Below are 18,004 nucleotides of genomic sequence, written 5' to 3'. Positions count from 1 at the left end.
CAAGGTGCAGCAGAGTAGGCTGCCGAATAAGATTACAGTCCAAGATGAGGGCAAGGTACTAGCTTGGATAGAGGATTAGCTGACTGGCAGAAGACAGAGAGTGGGAATGAAGCAATCTTTTTCAGAATAGCAGCCATTGACTAGTAGAATTCCACAGGGGTCAATATTGGGATCACAACAATTCACATTATTTATTAAAGACCTGTTGCTAAGTTTGCATGTGATACAAAGGTAGGTGGAAAGGCAGGCAGTATTGAGGCAGGGAGGTTGCAGAAGGACTTGAACTGGTTGGGACAGTGGATAAAGAATTGACAGATGTAATATAATGTGTAGGAAGGATAGAGGCATAGACAATTTTCTAAGTGAGAAAAGGCTTTGCAAATCTGGAGATTGGTGTCCATAATGCTCAAAATCACTGATTACTTGAGCTAATAACTTGTTGCAAATGAATGTGGAATCTCCAAACTTCAGGCTGCAATGAGATGAAAGAAAATGTGGTGGAGGCTATTGTCACGAACAGTGTGTTAATTGTTAAATTTCTGTTTAAGATTGAGTGAAAATGTTAGTAACTACCTGGGTTAAAATTCTCTAGCTTTGTGCATATGCAATAGAAGTGTATTATCTGTGATTTGATTGTGTGGAAGGTGTGTTTAGATTGTTGGTTTTTAGTGTGTTAACCTGTGTGACTGTTCTTGGCGGGGGTGGAGAAGAAACCTATGCCTGTTGTTTTGTGTCAATATACATTTTATACAATTTAAGAAGTTAATGCTTTCATTGTGTGTTGTGACTTTAAGTTTAATGGAGAGTTGGTATATTTTGAGGATATTGAGGTATTTTTAGATTTTGATGTAACCTAATTCGGTGTCTATGTTAGTCCAGATACCCACTATGTCATCACAAGTATGGAAAGGTGATGTTACTATGCAATAGTTGCTTAACAAATAAGTTGAGAATGAAAAAAAAACCCTCTAAAAATCAACAAGTAAATCATGAGTGAATCTCAAGAAGAGCCCTTGGACAGAGGAGTAGATGTTTTGAACCTGTATCCAATTATAAATGACGGGAGGGGAAGGGTTAAGGGTGAGGGGCCGGGAAACAGAAGAACCATGCCATGATTTATCTCCTTGGGTCTGACATGCCACACACACACTCACATGTCTCTAGATTTGATTTTTCCTATATGGTAAATCGTCATTGTAAACCAGCCTGACATTTATGCAGTTGAGGAAGTTGAGTTGGTTTAATGTTTTCTCAAAACTTACTTTTAACGTGCCCCTCCCCCATCCAGAACAAAATGTGAGGACAATGAACAAAGAGCCAGGGGCCCACATTGGGGGATACCAGCAGGTTACATAAATGAATTAATAAGCTCAAGTTGAATGAGACGAAACTCTGGGTTTTGTAGTGCTTCTGGGCTATGTGGAGTTAGTAGAAAGACTGGTTAGGCTGGCCTTTGCAGTCTTGGAATTAAATACAAACCACCTTTTGGGAATTATCAATATGTAACAGGTCAAATGTTGATACAAGGATACATTGTACCCCTCAAGGTGACCTGTCCACACACATTTAACAGTAAAGATGTTTATATTAATGAAGTGACTAGGGAACTGATTTGGTTCATTATCATTCTTCATCACTATGTGCCTGTGAATATTGCAGTTGCCCTGCTAGTAGTTACTATCTGAGTGAATATTTGGTCGGTTTGAGTTCTCTTTATGGCACCAATATTGTAAATTCTGAGTGCATCCCATCCCTGTGACCCTTTTGTATTTCTAATCAGTCTGTTCTGTCTATCCAGCATTATTTAGATGAGGCAGAGAGAGACAAAGAGCGTTACATGAAGGAGCTGGAGCAGTACCAACAGACTGAGGCTTATAAACGGTTCAGCCAGAAAGCAGATGACAAACGACACACGAAAGGACTTAGCCAAGGTAAAATAAAAAGGGAGGCTTGTTGATCAACTGGAATGTTGTCAGCAGTTTAATCACTGGTGCAATTAGCCCCTGTAAAGTGCAAATTCAGTTTTATTTCCCCTCTCTTTGTTGAATTTGCTCATGCTAGACCCCTCTGCATAGCAACCTGAAGGCATTTTTTTTTACATGAAACAAGTAAAAACAACTGTCCACAACTCTTCTTCAGTTGGCTGCATTCCCAAATATAAAGATAAGGTTTGCAGAACCAACATCATCTGTGTTCAGGAGAGAACAATAAAATTAGCCCAAAAAAAAGTTGTATTTGTTGTCCTCTGACATAAATAAGAAATCAAACTGAGATTAAAGTGGCTTGAGTCCAATGAGAGCTAACATATATGGAATTTATTTTTCATATCTCCCCTATCTTTTAGATGAAGGATCTCGAGCCAACAACATTCCTGTTACTGAGGTAAGACTAATAATTAATTATTTTTACATGTGCAATGATGGAGAAATTGTGAATATGTTTATAAAAATACAACTGGGAGATAGGATATGTCTTTAATGACTAATTAGAATCCTAGCATAATAACAACACAGGGAGAGGCCATTTGTTTTTTTTTCCTCTTCACCTAGCTCTCTGAAAGAATAGTTTGTTGAGTCCCACGTTCTTCAAGTAATTATCCAATTCCATCAAATAAATCAATTGAATGCCTTACTATACTCTTGGGCGCTCATTTCCAAATCCTAACAGTTTGTTACATAAAACGTTAATCCCAAAGTTGCAACTATATCTTTAGTCAATCATCTTCAAATTGGTATCTTCTTGTTCTCAATCCCTCTGCCAACGAGAATAGTTTCTACCTACCTACCCTGACCCTAATGATTTTGAACACCTCTGTCAAACCTCCTGTTAGTCCCCTCTGCTGATGAAGCACATAACCATATTTTAGTTACCTCCAGGATCAACACTGCTGTGCTTTCCTGGGCTAGTCCCACTTCCACTCTCCATAGCCTTAAGCTCATCCAGATTACTGCTGCTCCTATTCTAATTTGTACAAAGTCCTACCTCTCTCATCATAATTTTGCTTACTGACTGATGTTGTTTCAGGGCCCACTCACATAGCAATCAAAAATTCTTATGTTATCAACTTCTCATTGTTTTTAACCTCTTCCAACCGTACAACTCTCCAAGAACTCTGTGTTCTTCCAATTTCCCTCTTCTTGCATGTCTCTTTAATAGTTTTCATTCAAATAAGCTTGTATTCTAGAAATTTCCATGTATTGGTGAGTATTAAAAAAAAACCTTTGTAATTCCCTGAGTCGTGAAGATGTTATGCTATGTTAACAGCACAGCTCATTTCAGCTTTTCCACACCTGGAAATTACTGGTATGAGCTAAATATTAGTTTCTGAAATCACATGCAGTTACACTTAAATAATGCAAAGAAGAAAAAAGTATTCACTTTAATTGGCCCATGTGGAAATCATACCTTTTTCCAAAAGTAAACGGGGGAAGAGGAGGGAAAATGTGTTAAAGTGGCTTCAGTTTTCATGTTGCCTTCTTATTTTTTTTTAAATTATTAAAGAGTGCTCTTCAGGCTATAAGTAGTTTACAAAATCTCGAAGATATGGAATGGAACTTCCCAGCAGAAGACTCATAAAAACATCCTAGTAACAGCAGGCAGACTGATTTTAGAGCATGGTTTCACAAAGGGGGGGATTGGAATCCCAGTGGGGTTGTGAGTTGAAGTTGGGAGTTTGCAAGGCAGCAGTGATCACAGTGGACCTCCAGCTGAGTTACAGGAGATATGATCCTGTAATGCACGTGCATGCGCACGCACACATCATCTCCAAGATTCATTCTGTTCCCTCCTCCCCCTCCTTTCTCTCAGGCCTCACTGATGGGTCATGACAAGCCCCCTAATAGTCACAAAACAGTATTGGAAGCACCAATGTATAATCCTTCCAAAAGCAGTTAGGCTTTGGTAAAATATTACATTCCACATCCATACAGCGGAGGATGCTGCAGCTGTCTCAGCCATGATCCCAGCCAGTGGATGAAGAACCACGGGGGAATGTTGGAGATAGAAAACACATTGAAAAAAATTAGGAAACTAGCCAAATTATAAAAGGGATTAAAAATGGACTTTGGAAGTTTGACAGGTAGTGACTTGTACAAATGACTTGAGAGAATAAAAATAGCTGACACATTGATTGTATTGAATTTTCCTTAGTTTAAAAGGAATGTTTGTGCAGTGATTAATAAGTAGGATCTGCATTTCCTAAAATAATGTGAAAGAAGGCCCCACGGACTGGAAGGTTAACTTTAAATTTGGAAATGACATTATTTCTGCAGGGGGTTGTGCTATTTCCATCAATTAAGCAATAGGAACTACTTTTTGTTCATTATGGTGACATCTTGAAATGATGTTCTCAGTTGAAGTTCATTGAATATTGCGATTTGCCAGAATTAATGCTGCAAAGGGAATCTGTATGATGTTTTCCAGATAACAGATGGATCCACTTATTTCTCTTGAAGTTAGATCTGCAAGTCTTTTTTATCCCCTATAAGTAAGATAGGCAAGGTGTGTTTTCAACTATTCAATATGGGCCATTTCAAATGAATAGTTTTTCCTTCTTTGAAATACTATGTGTAACTGCATCTGATTTCAGTAATTTATACAGGACTATGGGTTGACTGTATCCCATGCAATTATGCATAGACCTAAACAGATTCACTGATTGATTGTTTGTGTGGTATAATAGCTGATCACTGAACTTTTCTTTTGCTATATTACATGTGCAAATGTGTTTTTCAGTGGTCCTATATATGTAGATTTGACACCAGATTTAGTAGTTAGTATTTTATCTCATAAAATGTAACCACTCCTACAAGGCTTCTAATAACCAGTTTTGAAACTAGTTGAAATTCACTCAGGACTTGTGTGTCTGGGAGCTTTTTTGATATTCTCTGAGCACTGAAGCCATATAGTCAAGCAAAGTTTTAGGTTCCGACCCTAATCTGCGCTTAGTTACCTGCTGCTGCTACTCTAACTGAGATCAGCTAAGTGGTAACTACTTCAGGAGTAAAGATTTCTTTAAAAATAGACTGAAATTACTTTTATGATCACTTTTGAATGGCAAAGGCTAGAGAGTGAATGTTGGCTAAGCTCTGACTCAGATCAATCAGCTTCCACTCAGTAGCCAATTCGTCAAACAGTACAATTAGCACAATTTTTGCAAGAAAACAGAAAATTAACAAACAGTTAACGGGCTGCAGGTGGAAGGATTGTTCATATTTTAGTTGAGGTATGGTATCTCCAGCAACATAGCTTTCCACTCTCACTGCCACCTTTAGAATTCACTGTTGCTTAATAACTTTGTCAGAAGAAGGAGGACACCTACAACTCAGTAACCTGTTTCCAATTGTCAGTCCATTCTGTAATCTTCTATTGAACTACACCCAGGAATAGTCTGTGCTGATTGTTTCTTTGCCTCCTCTTTGTGACTTCTCTCCCTGGCCATTTGCATAGATCAAAGACTGTCCATGTAAGTCATCAGAATATGTTATCCTTAGTTGAGACAGTGTTTGGGAAAATGAACATTAGTTATGAAATCATACACAGCATGGAGGCAAACCCTTTGGCCCAACTCATCCATGCCAACTCGGTTTCCTAAACTGAACTAGTCCCATTTGTCTGTGTTTAGCCCATATCCCTCTAAACCTTTCCTGTCTATGTACCTGTCCAAATGTCTTTTAAGTGTTGTAATTGTACCCACCTCTACCACATCCTCTGGAAACTCATTCCATATATACACCATCCTCTGTTTGAAAATTATACCTATCAAAGCAATGTGACTTAATTGTGGCACCAAAGTTTGGGAACAGATTAACTATGCAGTCTTTTATCTTGATTGATATTTAAATGCAGAGCTGAAAAATGTGTTGCTGGAAAAGCGCAGCAGGTCAGGCAGCATCCAGAATCGACGTTTCGGGCATACGCCCTTCTTCAGGCTTATGCCTGAAATGTCGATTCTCCTGTTCCTTGGATGCTGCCTGACCTGCTGCGCTTTTCCAGCAACACATTTTTCAGCTCTGACCTCCAGCATCAGCAGTCCTCACTTTCTCCTGATATTTAAATGCAGTGTTTCATCCTGATCGATATTTAAATATAAAAGTTTGTTTATGGAACTTGGTGTCTGGGTGTTCTGTCAACTATCATTTGTGTTTTCTAATTGCATTAGAGTACTATAAAAAAATTAGTTTGAGAGTGGAAGAAAATGCTTTAAAACCCACCAATGTTCCTTCCTTCAGACGAGTCCGTATGATCTCAACTTTGTCTATACATACATTTTTGATTTATCTTCAATGTAAAACAGTATGTTTATGGTCGTTAGGTTTTATAAACAGCCTGGTAAAACAAAGTAAAATGTACCTTGTTTGTAAGATGCAGTGAAAGAAAAGCAACTGCCAAAGGACAGCGAGAGTGAATATACTTCTCATTGAAGATCTAATATAATTAGTGCCACAGTGTTGCTGACTTGTGGGAGGGTGGCAAATGAGATGTCAAGGATTTCCTGAGTAGTATGCAGTGCACTCTTGCATACTTCCTGGAAGCCTGTTATCGAACAACATGAACAGAGTGTGAAAGTAGACCTCTACTCAGGCCTCCTATACCTGGAGGAGAGGTGAGGGGAAGAAAAAATAATTTATATCAAAAAACTGGCAAATATCTTCACAAGAGTACTCTGGGATTTGTTCTCTTTATATTTTGTGGGAAGCTGTTTAACGTGGATTCTGTCCTGATGCTATTGAACTGTTGATAATGTGCAAAAGTACAAAAGGAAGCAAGGGACTAGATTTTTCTGGATATAGAGAAAATGGATAATAATCCTGCTTTTGTTTGATGATCTTTGTTTTTACAAAAGCAGGGTGAACTGAAGGATCGATCTGTATTGGATATTCCAATTTTCTCTGAGGAATTTTTAGACCACAGCAAAGGTAGGAAGTGCCGACGTAAATATTATAGTGCAAAGCAATTAATTATGGGGAAGATAACATTGAAGCTTTTCATTGAAATAAATCAAAGTAAAATATTGAATCTACTCATTTAGCACTACTTACCTATGTCAGCGTGTAGTTGTAATCACACTTACCCACCTTGTTACAGCGTTCTTTCAGTTCCTTCCCATGTATCAACTTATCCAGTCGAACCTTATGGTTGATAGTGTTTGCTTCAACCATTAATATGAAAAGTGAATTCCACAGCCTCGCAACGCTTTCTGTGCAAATGTTCTTCCTGCTCTCAGTTCAAAATAACTTGTGTTTAACCTTACAAGTACTCTCTCTTTCCTGATTCCTCGGCTGCAATTTTCATCGATCTACCTTGTCCCATCTTTCATAATTTTAAACATTTCTAATGAGAAAAGATCATATTTTTCAAGTTTCTTCTTATTTGTATATTCTCTCTTTCTAGACCACATCTGAGATCATCTGAATGACACCCTCTTGAAATTTTCAATGTCTTCTCAATGCTGCACGTAGTATTCTAACTGAGGTCTTAAGATTTTATGTAGCTTATTGTTATATTTTGGCTGTTATGTTTTATGCTTCTTGAATGAAATCATCGAACTAAATTAGCCTTTTTGTTCTGTGCACCTGTATCTCTAAATCCCTCGATTCTTCCACATCACTAAGCCTATTTAAATTCATAATATAATTGCTGTTATTTACTTTAAAGCATGGGAGGTTGACAGGTTTTCCTTAGTTTCTTTGTTATATGTTCTAATTTGAACCCCAAATGTAAAATGTAATTATTTTGGATTTTGGCAGCTCGAGAAAGGGAGCTCCGACAGCTGCGAAAGTCCAATATAGAGTATGAAGAAAGAAATGCAGCCTTACAGAAGCATGTAGAAAGCATGAAAACAGCGGTTGAGAAGCTGGAGATTGATGTGATGCAAGAAAGAAATAGGAACGTTGTCCTTCAGCAGCACTTGGATAGTCTGCGGCATGCACTGACATCAAGTTTTGCTACTGTACCATTGCCAGGTGCTTCAATCTTGTAAATTTAGAACATTACACTTTTAAAGTTGAAAAGTGGAAACATTTCCAAGTGAAAAAGTGGGAAATAAATGTAACAGGCAAGCTCATTACCTCTGATTGGTATCGAGAAATTTCATGATGACAGAGGAGAAGTAAGCAAGCTGGAGCAAAACGCAGTTTATAAATTCTGTGGAATGAGCACAGTTCATTTATGTGGATTCTCTCCATATTTATCCATTTGTAGTTCAACTCCAGTAGTAACTGAAATGTCCTCTTTTGAAGATCTAAGATAATGCTCCAGTCCTGTGACTCATTGAAGACAATTAAAGTTTTGGCAAAGTGCAAAATCTAATCTCATGGTTTACTTGTGGTACAGTACTGAATCATAAAGATCAGCAAGTCTCCAAGGTGTCTCTCTAAAGCCAAGACACATACTGTGTTTCTGTTGTTGGTTTTTTTTGATCCTGTAGAAGTGAGGGACAAAGAAAATCAGGCAGGTGGTTGTTCCAGATTAATAAGCGTGTATTCCTTGTTGTGGATATATGCCTCGAATAAAGGCAAGTACAGATATGTTTGTCTGGATTTTTGCATTTAGAATAGTCACCCTGGCATAATAGCAGAAAATTGCCACTGACCATGGAAGCAATTCAATTTGGAATAAACATCTTAAGAGTAAGAAAAAGAAAATGGGAAACATGACATTTGCTACTTGTTAACAAGACTCACACTAGGATGCTGTTTATTGTCATCCAGCAATCTTGTTTTTGTAAATTAGAAATGTCCATTGAAACAATATAAGCTTCCAAGGCAGCTTGGCTAGAATTACACTGAAACCAAGATCTGGTTTTAGTTCAAGGATTCTTTACACTTTGAAAGTCACTTGAGTAATCGGACCTCGGGGATGCTCTGGGAATGGGATGTTCTATATCGAGTGTCATTTATTGTGCCAAAATTCCACAAGGTGATAACCTGATCTTACGGGAGTTGTGTATTAAAAGATAAAAATGAACATTGAGTATAACTACTGACGGTGGATTGCTGCCACATCAGACTAAATTTTGAGATGTTGGCATTAACAAGGGGCAACAGGTGTCTCATAAAGAATATTGCTGCTGAGGACAATGTTTTAACAAATATTGAAGAAGCAGTGTATACATTTTGCTGCAGAGTACAAAGTGATGCACTGGACTCTTCTCCATTATTTCTTAACAGCAAATACTCAATTTTGGCAAGACCAAGATAGGGTAGTTCAAGGAAGGCAATTGTGACATACTTTATGCTATTTCCCTGTACCTCTCAGTGCCAAATTAGGAGCTGTTTTTGTAAAAATTATTGAACTTAAAGATTTTATATCCTTGTTTCAAATTTATTATTGATGAATGTAATTACAAATCTCTTTAATTCTGTGTACTATCCTCATCCTAAACTTATATCTTATAGTATCTTAACAGGGATGTTTTAATTTTCCAATTCTGTCCTCTCCTGAAGCCACGAATATTGTTGGTACCTCAAGTTAAAATGTGACCTTTCTCTCCTATAGCCCTAGTTATTCCTCTATTATACTTATTTTTAATCAAACCATTCAGATATATTATGACACGTCTTCAACCCAAGATGTTCTGGTCCATAGACAGAAACATTACGACTATGCCACAAAATTCCTTTTGTTTCCCCTTAGTTATCAATGAATCCATCAAAGCCATCACCTTTTTCCTCTCTGATCTTAATTACTTGTTATATTAATATTAACCAGCAGCGAACAGGATGCGGTTTGTTTGACTTGATCATCATAGTTAAATATTCTACATTAAAGCTCACCTGAAAAGAACAACCATCTGGGAAGGTACTATAGGCTATTCCAGAGGGGTGTGATACTTTCAGGAGAACGACTGCAGTGATAATTGTCAAAATAATGACACTAGTCTGTTTCTGATACTGTTGTTATTCTTTAACTGGAAGTTTTCTTATTTTTTTGCAGGCTCTGGTGAGACGCCCACCCTGGAAACCATTGATTCCTACATGAGGAAACTACACAGTATTATTCTATCCAACCCTCAAAATAATGAAAATCTCATTGCCACAGTGCGTGACTTAGTAAGTCAACTTGACAGGTGAGGAGACAGTATCCGGGTATCAAAGAGTACTCTGTGCTGACCCTTCAGCATATTGTCTGACATTATCAGCAGCCAGTGGGGAATCTCTATATTTGATGATTAATTTGAGGCTTATTTAGACAGTCAAAACTATCCATGTTTGCATTTACTGTTTTTCCAGTGATTATTGGTTGGGGACAGTGTTGTGCAACATTGGTGAGAGTAATGTTACAGATACAACATGGATTGGGAGCAACACGATGGCTCAGTGGTTAGCACTACTTCCTCACAGCACCAAGGAACCAGATTTGATTCCAGCATTGTGTGACTGTGTGAGTTTGCATGTTCTCCCCATATTTACATAGACTTCTACTGAGTGTTCCAGTTGCCTCCTACAGTCCAGAGAGATGGAAGTTAGATGGATTGGCATGCTAAATTGCCCCATAGTATCGAGGATACGCATGACAAATGGATGATCCACCTAGCATTACAGGGCTAGGGTGAGGGCATGGGTCTTGGTGGGATGCTGTTCTGAAGGTCGGTGCAGACTCGATGGGCCAAATGGCCTCTATCTACACTATAGGGATTCTGTGGATGCCGCAAAAATGTTATCAACATGCGAGATAGATTAATAGCTAAGGAAACCAAATGTAAAACAATTTAACAGTCTCTGGCTTGTGCGATGTCACAAAAAATCAAAATCAAGAAACTGCCTCTCGAACAGCACTGTAGTTGTACCTACATCATATTGACTGCAATGGATCAAGAAAATGGGTCACCACCACAGTGTGGATGGCAATTAAGGCTAAGCAATTAAATGCTGGCCTAGCCAGAAACACTCACATCCCATGAATGAATAAGAAGACAATAAGTTTTGTAGAATTAAGAACAGGAAATGAGCTTTAAAATAGAATTTTGCAGTTCCTTTTGAAGCACAAACCTGGCACGGCTGATGTCTGCCTATCTTTCATTTTTAAATGCACTCCATGAAAGTATATATAAATGATTTGGATGAAAATTTCGCTGATTTGATTAGTAAGTTTGCAGTTGACATGAAAATTGATAGAGCTGTAGATAGTAAGGAAGGATATGTGCAGGTTAGGTGTATTGGCCATGCTAAATTGCCCATTGTGTTAAGTGAAGGGGAAAATGTAAGGGAATGGGTCTGGGTGGGTTGTGCTTGGACGGGTTGGTGTGGACTTGTTGGGCCGAAGGACCTGTTTCCACACTGTCAGTAACCTAATCTAATATCAAAGGATATAAATCAGCTGAAAAGTTGGGCGGTGAAATGGAGGATGGAGTTTAAAACGGATATGTGTGAAGTGATGCATTTTGAGAGGTGAAATGCAATAGAAAAGAATACTGGGCCCTTAGGAGCATTAATATAAAGAGAGATCTTGAAATCCAAGTCCATAGCTGCTGAGAGTGGTGGAATAACTTCACAGAGGCTGGAATCACTCTTTATTTACATTTGAACCGTCCTTCACTTTAGAGCTGCCTCATACAGTGTCAGGCGTCAGAGTGTCAATATTTCTGCCACTCATCTTTCTTTATATGTCACCCAAAGCTTCCCGATTGAATAGGATTAACAGCCCCAATCAGGGAACTCATACTGTATGAGGTCCAGCTGGCTGACCTTGTAGCAATCATTACATTGGCAACACAAATGGATAAGATGGTAAAGTAGGCATACAGCATGCTTGCCTTCATTGGTCAGGGCATTGAATGCAAAGGTTTTCAAATCATGTTGCAACTGTTTAAGACATTGGTCAGGCTACATTTGGAGTTCTCTGCGCATTTCTAGTCACTGAAGGATGTGGAGGCTTTGGGAATGGTGCAGAAGAGGTTCACTGAGATTGGAGTGTATTAGCTATAAGGGGAGGTTGATCAAACATGGATTGTTTTAGAGCATCAGAGGCTGAGGGGTAACCTGATAGAAGTATATAAAATAATGAGAGACATGGACAGGGTGGAAATGTCAAATACTAGGGGACATCGGTTTAAGGTTAGGTGGGGAATGTTTAAAGGTGATGCACAAGGAAGATGTTTTAGACAGAGGGTGGTGGTACCTGGAACGTGCTTTAAGGATTGGTGGTAGAAGCAGATAGAATAGCAATGTCTAAGCAGCATTCAGACAGAAAATAGACAGATGCGGGCTATGTGCAGGCATAAGTTAGTTTAGAATAGCATAATGGTCAGCACAGACATGGTGGGCGAAAAGGCCTGTTCCTATCATGCACTGTTCTGTGTTCTGTGAGAACTTCAAAAATGTGCAAAGAATCTGGATGAGTTACAAATGATTCACATCCATGGGCTTTGACCCCTACAAGAAGTTGATTCTATCATGACATTGGAGGAGTGGTGGTGGAAAAGGAGAGATGCGTGGTGGTTAGGGGGAATTCGCTCTTAATGAACTGAAATCATAAAGAAATGTTTTAATATTTGACATCTGTTAGCTTTCAAAAATATTGCAACATCTGGGTTGAAACCAGATGCAAAGGGGAAAATGTTGGATGATTAACCAGAAAGGCTTTAACATCAGTGTTCCAATTCTGAAGAGATTATGAAAGATTTGTCAGGGCATAATGCTTTAATGGAATGGGATTTTTAAATTCAACTTTTGTTTTCTCCCCTTTCCTGCCATATCCAGTTGAAATCGTGATTGATTCTGAGGGCATCATCATCTGTTTACACAGCTCGAGCAGTCTGAAATGGAAGATGCCACTTAGACTTGCAAAGAGAATGAAATGGCAGCTACTGTCTGAGGCCTTGGAGTTCAGCTTGCTCTGGGGAAGAACTGTTCCCAGCCACAGGTCTTCTTTCATTTCTAATGCACTGAAAGTCTGCCGACCTACAGGGGACTGTTGTGTTGCTCCTTATTATCTGGAAGTTTGATCTCTGCTCATTCCATCACTGGGTGACTAAATGGATGACTAAAGCCAAATGTTTCTGTATTACTTGTGTGAAACCTTCTCTTGTGGCATTGAAGGCTTTGGGTGCTTAATCATCAAATTTATCTATTCAATAGCTTTTTAAAAAACAAAACAGATTGTTCGTTTTCCTTTTCTACCTTGAAAATGGCAACATGTCCTGCACATAGAAGCAAGCTCCTAGATGAAGCTGATTTTAATTATTTTAGTTGATGGCTTTCTGAAATCCTGAATGAGTTTACCAAACCAGAACTTTTTTTAAAAAAAGCAAGAGTCCCTGTGGTTGAATAGGCCAATGTAAAGGTAAATTTGGCAAGTCAGGGAATTCCCAGATCCAATCACTGGCCTGTGCTGGCTTCCTTGGTCTCAACCAGTTAATGGTGATGCGATTGGCCATAACTGCTCTAAATGAAGTGGAATTGGGAAAGATTGCCCAGAGTTCCCATCTTGCTTTGCTGTCTAGTCATTCCTGCTTGAATGTGTATATTTGGCAAGGGAAAGAATCAGCTTTAAATGCCCCTCAATGACATGGGGAGTGTATGTGGTACGTGAAAGTACATGGTTGGTGAAGACTGAATCTAACTAATCAGAATGCAACATAGCGCAGTTAGTTAAAACATGCTGTATAAGCTGAAATATGAAAAGTTGAACCAACAGCTTGATAATAGAGTATCAGTGGAACAGTATTTCAGCAATATCTTCAAATGAGGAGAGAAAACTAGCAACATCTTGCATTACTTGCCATGTATTAAACTCAAAATGAGATTGGACTTGTGGAAATTATTTTGTATTGGTATCTAAATCATGAATTCCAGTTAAATGACCTGGAGAACATCTTCATGTTGTGGTGCTTTTAATACATCATTGTTGAGACTGGAACATAACCCCAGAGAATATATTCCAAGACTTGTCTTTTGTTTCATGTGAGGCTGGTTTATTTTTAATGATCTTGGGGTTTTTTGCAGGGGGACTGGGGGTGGTGTCACTTAGGCAATGAAGTCTATTGCATCTATGAAATTGAGACGAATGGTCTGCTCTAGGTTTGTTGAAGGGAAAGGTTGAAATAATTACTGAGGCTTCTTGGGTTGCGCTCGAGAGTTTGAATCAAAGCCAATAGAGGATCCTATTTCCTTGGATGGATCCAGTTTACATAGCGCTAGTGGGTCAGGTGAATTTCTCAGCTTGTGTCTATTTTCAGAATCTGCAGATTCTAACCAGTGTATGTGACTGATTAACCGATTGCGTACTAGAATCTCTCTGAATATTTAAGAAAATGCACCTCAGATCAAACTTTTAACCTCAAAGAATAGAGGCCATCCTCATCCATGAACTGGGCAGGTCATTTCGTATTCCTGTGTGTTATCCATTGATCTCCTCCATTGGAAAATGCGTGTGGATATCAGGTCAAGTACAATTGCATGTCTGTTATATGACCCCCTCATTATTACATAAAGGAATGAAATATTGAAACAAGCTCAGTGCACTTGCATTGCTGTCCAGGTGGCCTCCAAAAAATGACACACATGGCTGATTTTAAGATACTTCAAATGGTCATTTGGGAAATTAGCTTGGATTCTCATTTCCTCAGCACTATCCAGCAACATGTACAAGAAGAATTTCTGCTAAATGAAGGTATGGTTGAACTTTGTCCGCCAGAATAATTGTCCTCTGATACTCATTATGTACACTTTCATACGAAGCACATATTTTTGATGGTCACCACTCCCTATTGAATTATATTCCTAGCATGAGTCATTGCTTCAGTAAATGCGGACAAAAACTCCTAGTGTAAGATTTTCTATCAGCTTTACTGGTGCCTAAAATTCTGAAGTGTTCTCCATCTAATATTTCACCCCTTCTTAAGCCTAAACATGTGCCAAAACATAATTCTCCTGTTCTGAAATTCTGTCCTCCATTGCATACATGTTTGAGAATGCACTGAAGTACACCAAATGAAATGAATAAATTTGTCCACTCAGAATTTCCTCAACAATTTCTGATCTCTCCCTGCAAATTGATCTTTCTTTTCTTGTTTAGAGACTGTTTAATCTTCCAAGTTCTGCAGTTTATATTTTGTTTGAATATAGATTGAATCGTAACCTTAAAAAAAATACAAACCGTTTAATGGTCAAACCACAAAATTTCCATTTGCAGAAACAGTGATCTCGTACTGTTTTGATAAACTGCCTCTTGAAGGCTGTTAGGAAACTATGATCTAAACCACTGCCAGTAGACATGATAATGATAAAGAGAATAGTCCGGAATGTTCTGCAATAATGCAGTTGCTCTTTCAAGCTGTTAACTGATTGAACAATTTATGCACACAGATTGCATTTTGAAGGAGTTACAGTGTAACTGCAGTTAAAAATGAAACTATTAAATATTTATGAAAGCTGAGCACTCTTATGTATGTGTTTTTAAAAATGTCCATGTCACTACAAGGACAAGATAAACTCACAATAAATCCTTTTTGATTTTGCCTTTAGGAATCTGGATATTTTGTTAAAATCCTCCCACTACAGAGAGTTGATGATAGACATATTTGTCTTTATGCTAAATAGTAATTTGAGAACCATTTTCAAGGATTTTTACAAGGAGTTTCAGGCCAAGCTGTTGATAAGCTAGCTGACATTTTTGAAGACCACGAAAACACCAGGTTTCGATTGTGGTCTTTTACCTCTGTTACGTAGGCTAACAGAAAACCAGAGTTCCTTTGTTGATCACTATGCAATGATGCTGACTGGAAAGCAGGTTTATGCAAATAGAAACAGCCTCAGTTGTGACCAATAGTTAACAGTTCAATAATCTGTCAGCATTTGTTGACTCAGCTAACTCGGGAAGAATTCCTGTTGAAGGGCTTTTGCCCGAAGCATCGATTTTCCTGCTCCTCGGATGCTGCCTGACCTGCTGTGCCTTTCCAGCAGCACTCTAATCTAACACAGGAAGAATGGCAACCTGTGCTCAGTATCAGACAAACCCACGAAACATACATTACAGAGAAAATTCCATCTCTTGAATAATAAAGGAAAGTCGAAGGAAAACTAAATTCAGGAAGACTACAAATCATGTATACCATTTCATCTATAGCAGGAATGTCACAAAATAGGAGCAGGATTACACCATTTAGCCCATTGACTCAGCTCCATCATTTAATAAGATTGTGTCTGTGCATTAACACTTGTTGCGTATGTCTCTTAATTCTTGATTCCCTTGCCAGTCGCAAAAAAACTATCTATCCAGACAATTTGGCTAAATGAGTAGAATTGAGTGAATAACAATTTTTTTTATTCACTAACAGGATTTATTGTCATAGGAGGAACATAGATAGTTAAACTGGCATTTTTGTTGTCACTCAGTTCTTGATGATGCTATCCTACTTAGAGCCTCTCTCAACCCTCTGGATGCAATTCTAATGATGCGGAAACTGGAAATATTCATGTGGAAACTATCACAAGACTCTGCTTGCACCACTGCCACATTGTTTTGTACAGAGCCTTACTGATGTATTTGAAGTGCATTTTTTACCTTCGGTGTCTTCTCCCAGGCAACTAGAGCACCCAGTGTCCAAAAAGGCACAACAATTAGTTTACACAAGAACAACATTCACAACAGGACCCAGGCATTTCTGCAGTGTTAGTCACTCAGTCTAAATCAACAGTGTCCTGTGACTACCATGTGAAAGCAGCTCCAGTCTGGTTCACAAATCTCCCTTTTTCATTATAAATGGGGTCTCAGTATAAGTGGCTATTTTTATCACTGGACTGAAACTATTATTTCTTTCTTTAGCCAGTTTTCTTTATCTTGAGTTTGTTCTGCATCTATTTTCTCTAGTCTGTTGCCTTGGAATTACAATGTGCAGCTGCTGTGGCATAAAATAATTATTACTGCTATTCTGCTGTAATCTGGAGTCAGAATGATGATCTGATTCCATTACATTGAAGCCACTCCTTGCCACTTCATTTAATCATTCTGGTTTTGCAGTTCCTAACATTTGCTCTAAACCACTTATTTAATTTTCAAAGTTTTAAAATTAACAATTATACTAGTTTCTTCTTTCCATTGCTTTGATTTATTCTGTTTCATTTATTCTTCATAAATGCCGAAAGCAATGCTGTGAATTCTTATGTAGTTGAGTTAAAACTCCTCCAGCTGAGAATTTGCTTTTTAGTCGGTGGTCTGCAGTTTTTGGTTGGCAAGTCTGTCTTTCTTAATATAGTCTTTATTCAGCTGCTGCTTTATAACCCTGGCCAAAACCTTTTAGTGTCAGTCTGGGCCTTACGAATCCTGTTGCTTTGCTATCTTGATTGAATAGGCTGGGGCTGTTATTCCCTGGAGCGTCAAAGGCTGAGGGGCAACCATATAGAGGTTTATAAAATCAAGAGGGGCATGGATAGGATAAATAAACAAAGTCTTTTCCCTGGGGTGGGGGAGTCCAGAACTAGAGGGCATAGGTTTAGGGTGAGAGGGGAAAGATATTAAAGAGACCTAAAGGGCAACATTTTCATGCAGAGGGTGGTACATGTATGGAATAAGCTGCCAGAGGAAGTGGTGAAGGCTAGTACAATTGAAACATTTAAAAGGCATCTGCATGGGAATATGAATATGAAATGTTCGGAGGGATATGGGTCGCGTGCTGGCAGGTGGAACTGGATTAGGTTGGGATATCTGAATGGGATATCAGCATGGAAGAGTTGGTCCGAAGGGTCTGTTTCTGTTCTGTACATCTATGACTCTATGAGGAGGATGATTCTCTTGTAAACTCAGCACACGATAATCTTCTCTCTACATAAATTGCTGGAAAAGCTCAGAAAGGTCACTCGATCTGAAATGTTAACTCTGCTTTCTCTCCACAGATGGTGCCAAATCTGCTGAGCTTTTCCAGCAATTTCTGTTTTATAGCATCTGCTGTTCATAGAATTATAGAATCCCAACAGTGGTGAAAGCAGGCTATTCAGCCCATCGATTCCATACCAACTCTCTGAAAGAACTCCCACCTAGACCCATCCCCTATCCTATCTCTGTA

At 38.6% G+C, this 18,004-nt stretch overlaps 1 protein-coding gene across 6 annotated transcripts in view; it reads left to right on the top strand.

Moving 5' to 3' along the window:
- hmg20a (high mobility group 20A) overlaps nucleotides 1-15,373 on the top strand; it is a 52,529-nt gene extending 37,156 nt beyond the window's left edge. For 2 of the 6 annotated variants that reach the window (XM_060853872.1, XM_060853874.1), the window contains exons 5-10: nucleotides 1,799-1,931; nucleotides 2,345-2,382; nucleotides 6,845-6,917; nucleotides 7,749-7,964; nucleotides 9,937-10,069; nucleotides 12,702-15,373. In XM_060853872.1, the coding sequence (XP_060709855.1) occupies nucleotides 1,799-1,931; nucleotides 2,345-2,382; nucleotides 6,845-6,917; nucleotides 7,749-7,964; nucleotides 9,937-10,069; nucleotides 12,702-12,705 (597 nt within the window). In that variant the 3' untranslated portion in view covers nucleotides 12,706-15,373. Of the gene's footprint in view, nucleotides 1-1,798; nucleotides 1,932-2,344; nucleotides 2,383-6,844; nucleotides 6,918-7,748; nucleotides 7,965-9,936; nucleotides 10,074-12,701 lie in introns of those variants that run through there. The other 4 variants (XM_060853873.1, XM_060853878.1, XM_060853876.1 and 1 more) reach the window with 3 other exon arrangements.
- Nucleotides 15,374-18,004: the final 2,631 nt, after the last annotated feature.

Source organism: Hemiscyllium ocellatum, chromosome 42, assembly GCF_020745735.1.
Source record: "Hemiscyllium ocellatum isolate sHemOce1 chromosome 42, sHemOce1.pat.X.cur, whole genome shotgun sequence".
Classification (NCBI taxonomy): Eukaryota; Metazoa; Chordata; class Chondrichthyes; order Orectolobiformes; family Hemiscylliidae; genus Hemiscyllium; species Hemiscyllium ocellatum.
The sequence above is the reverse complement of the archived record's forward strand: the minus strand, read 5'-3'. Positions and strand labels throughout refer to the sequence as shown.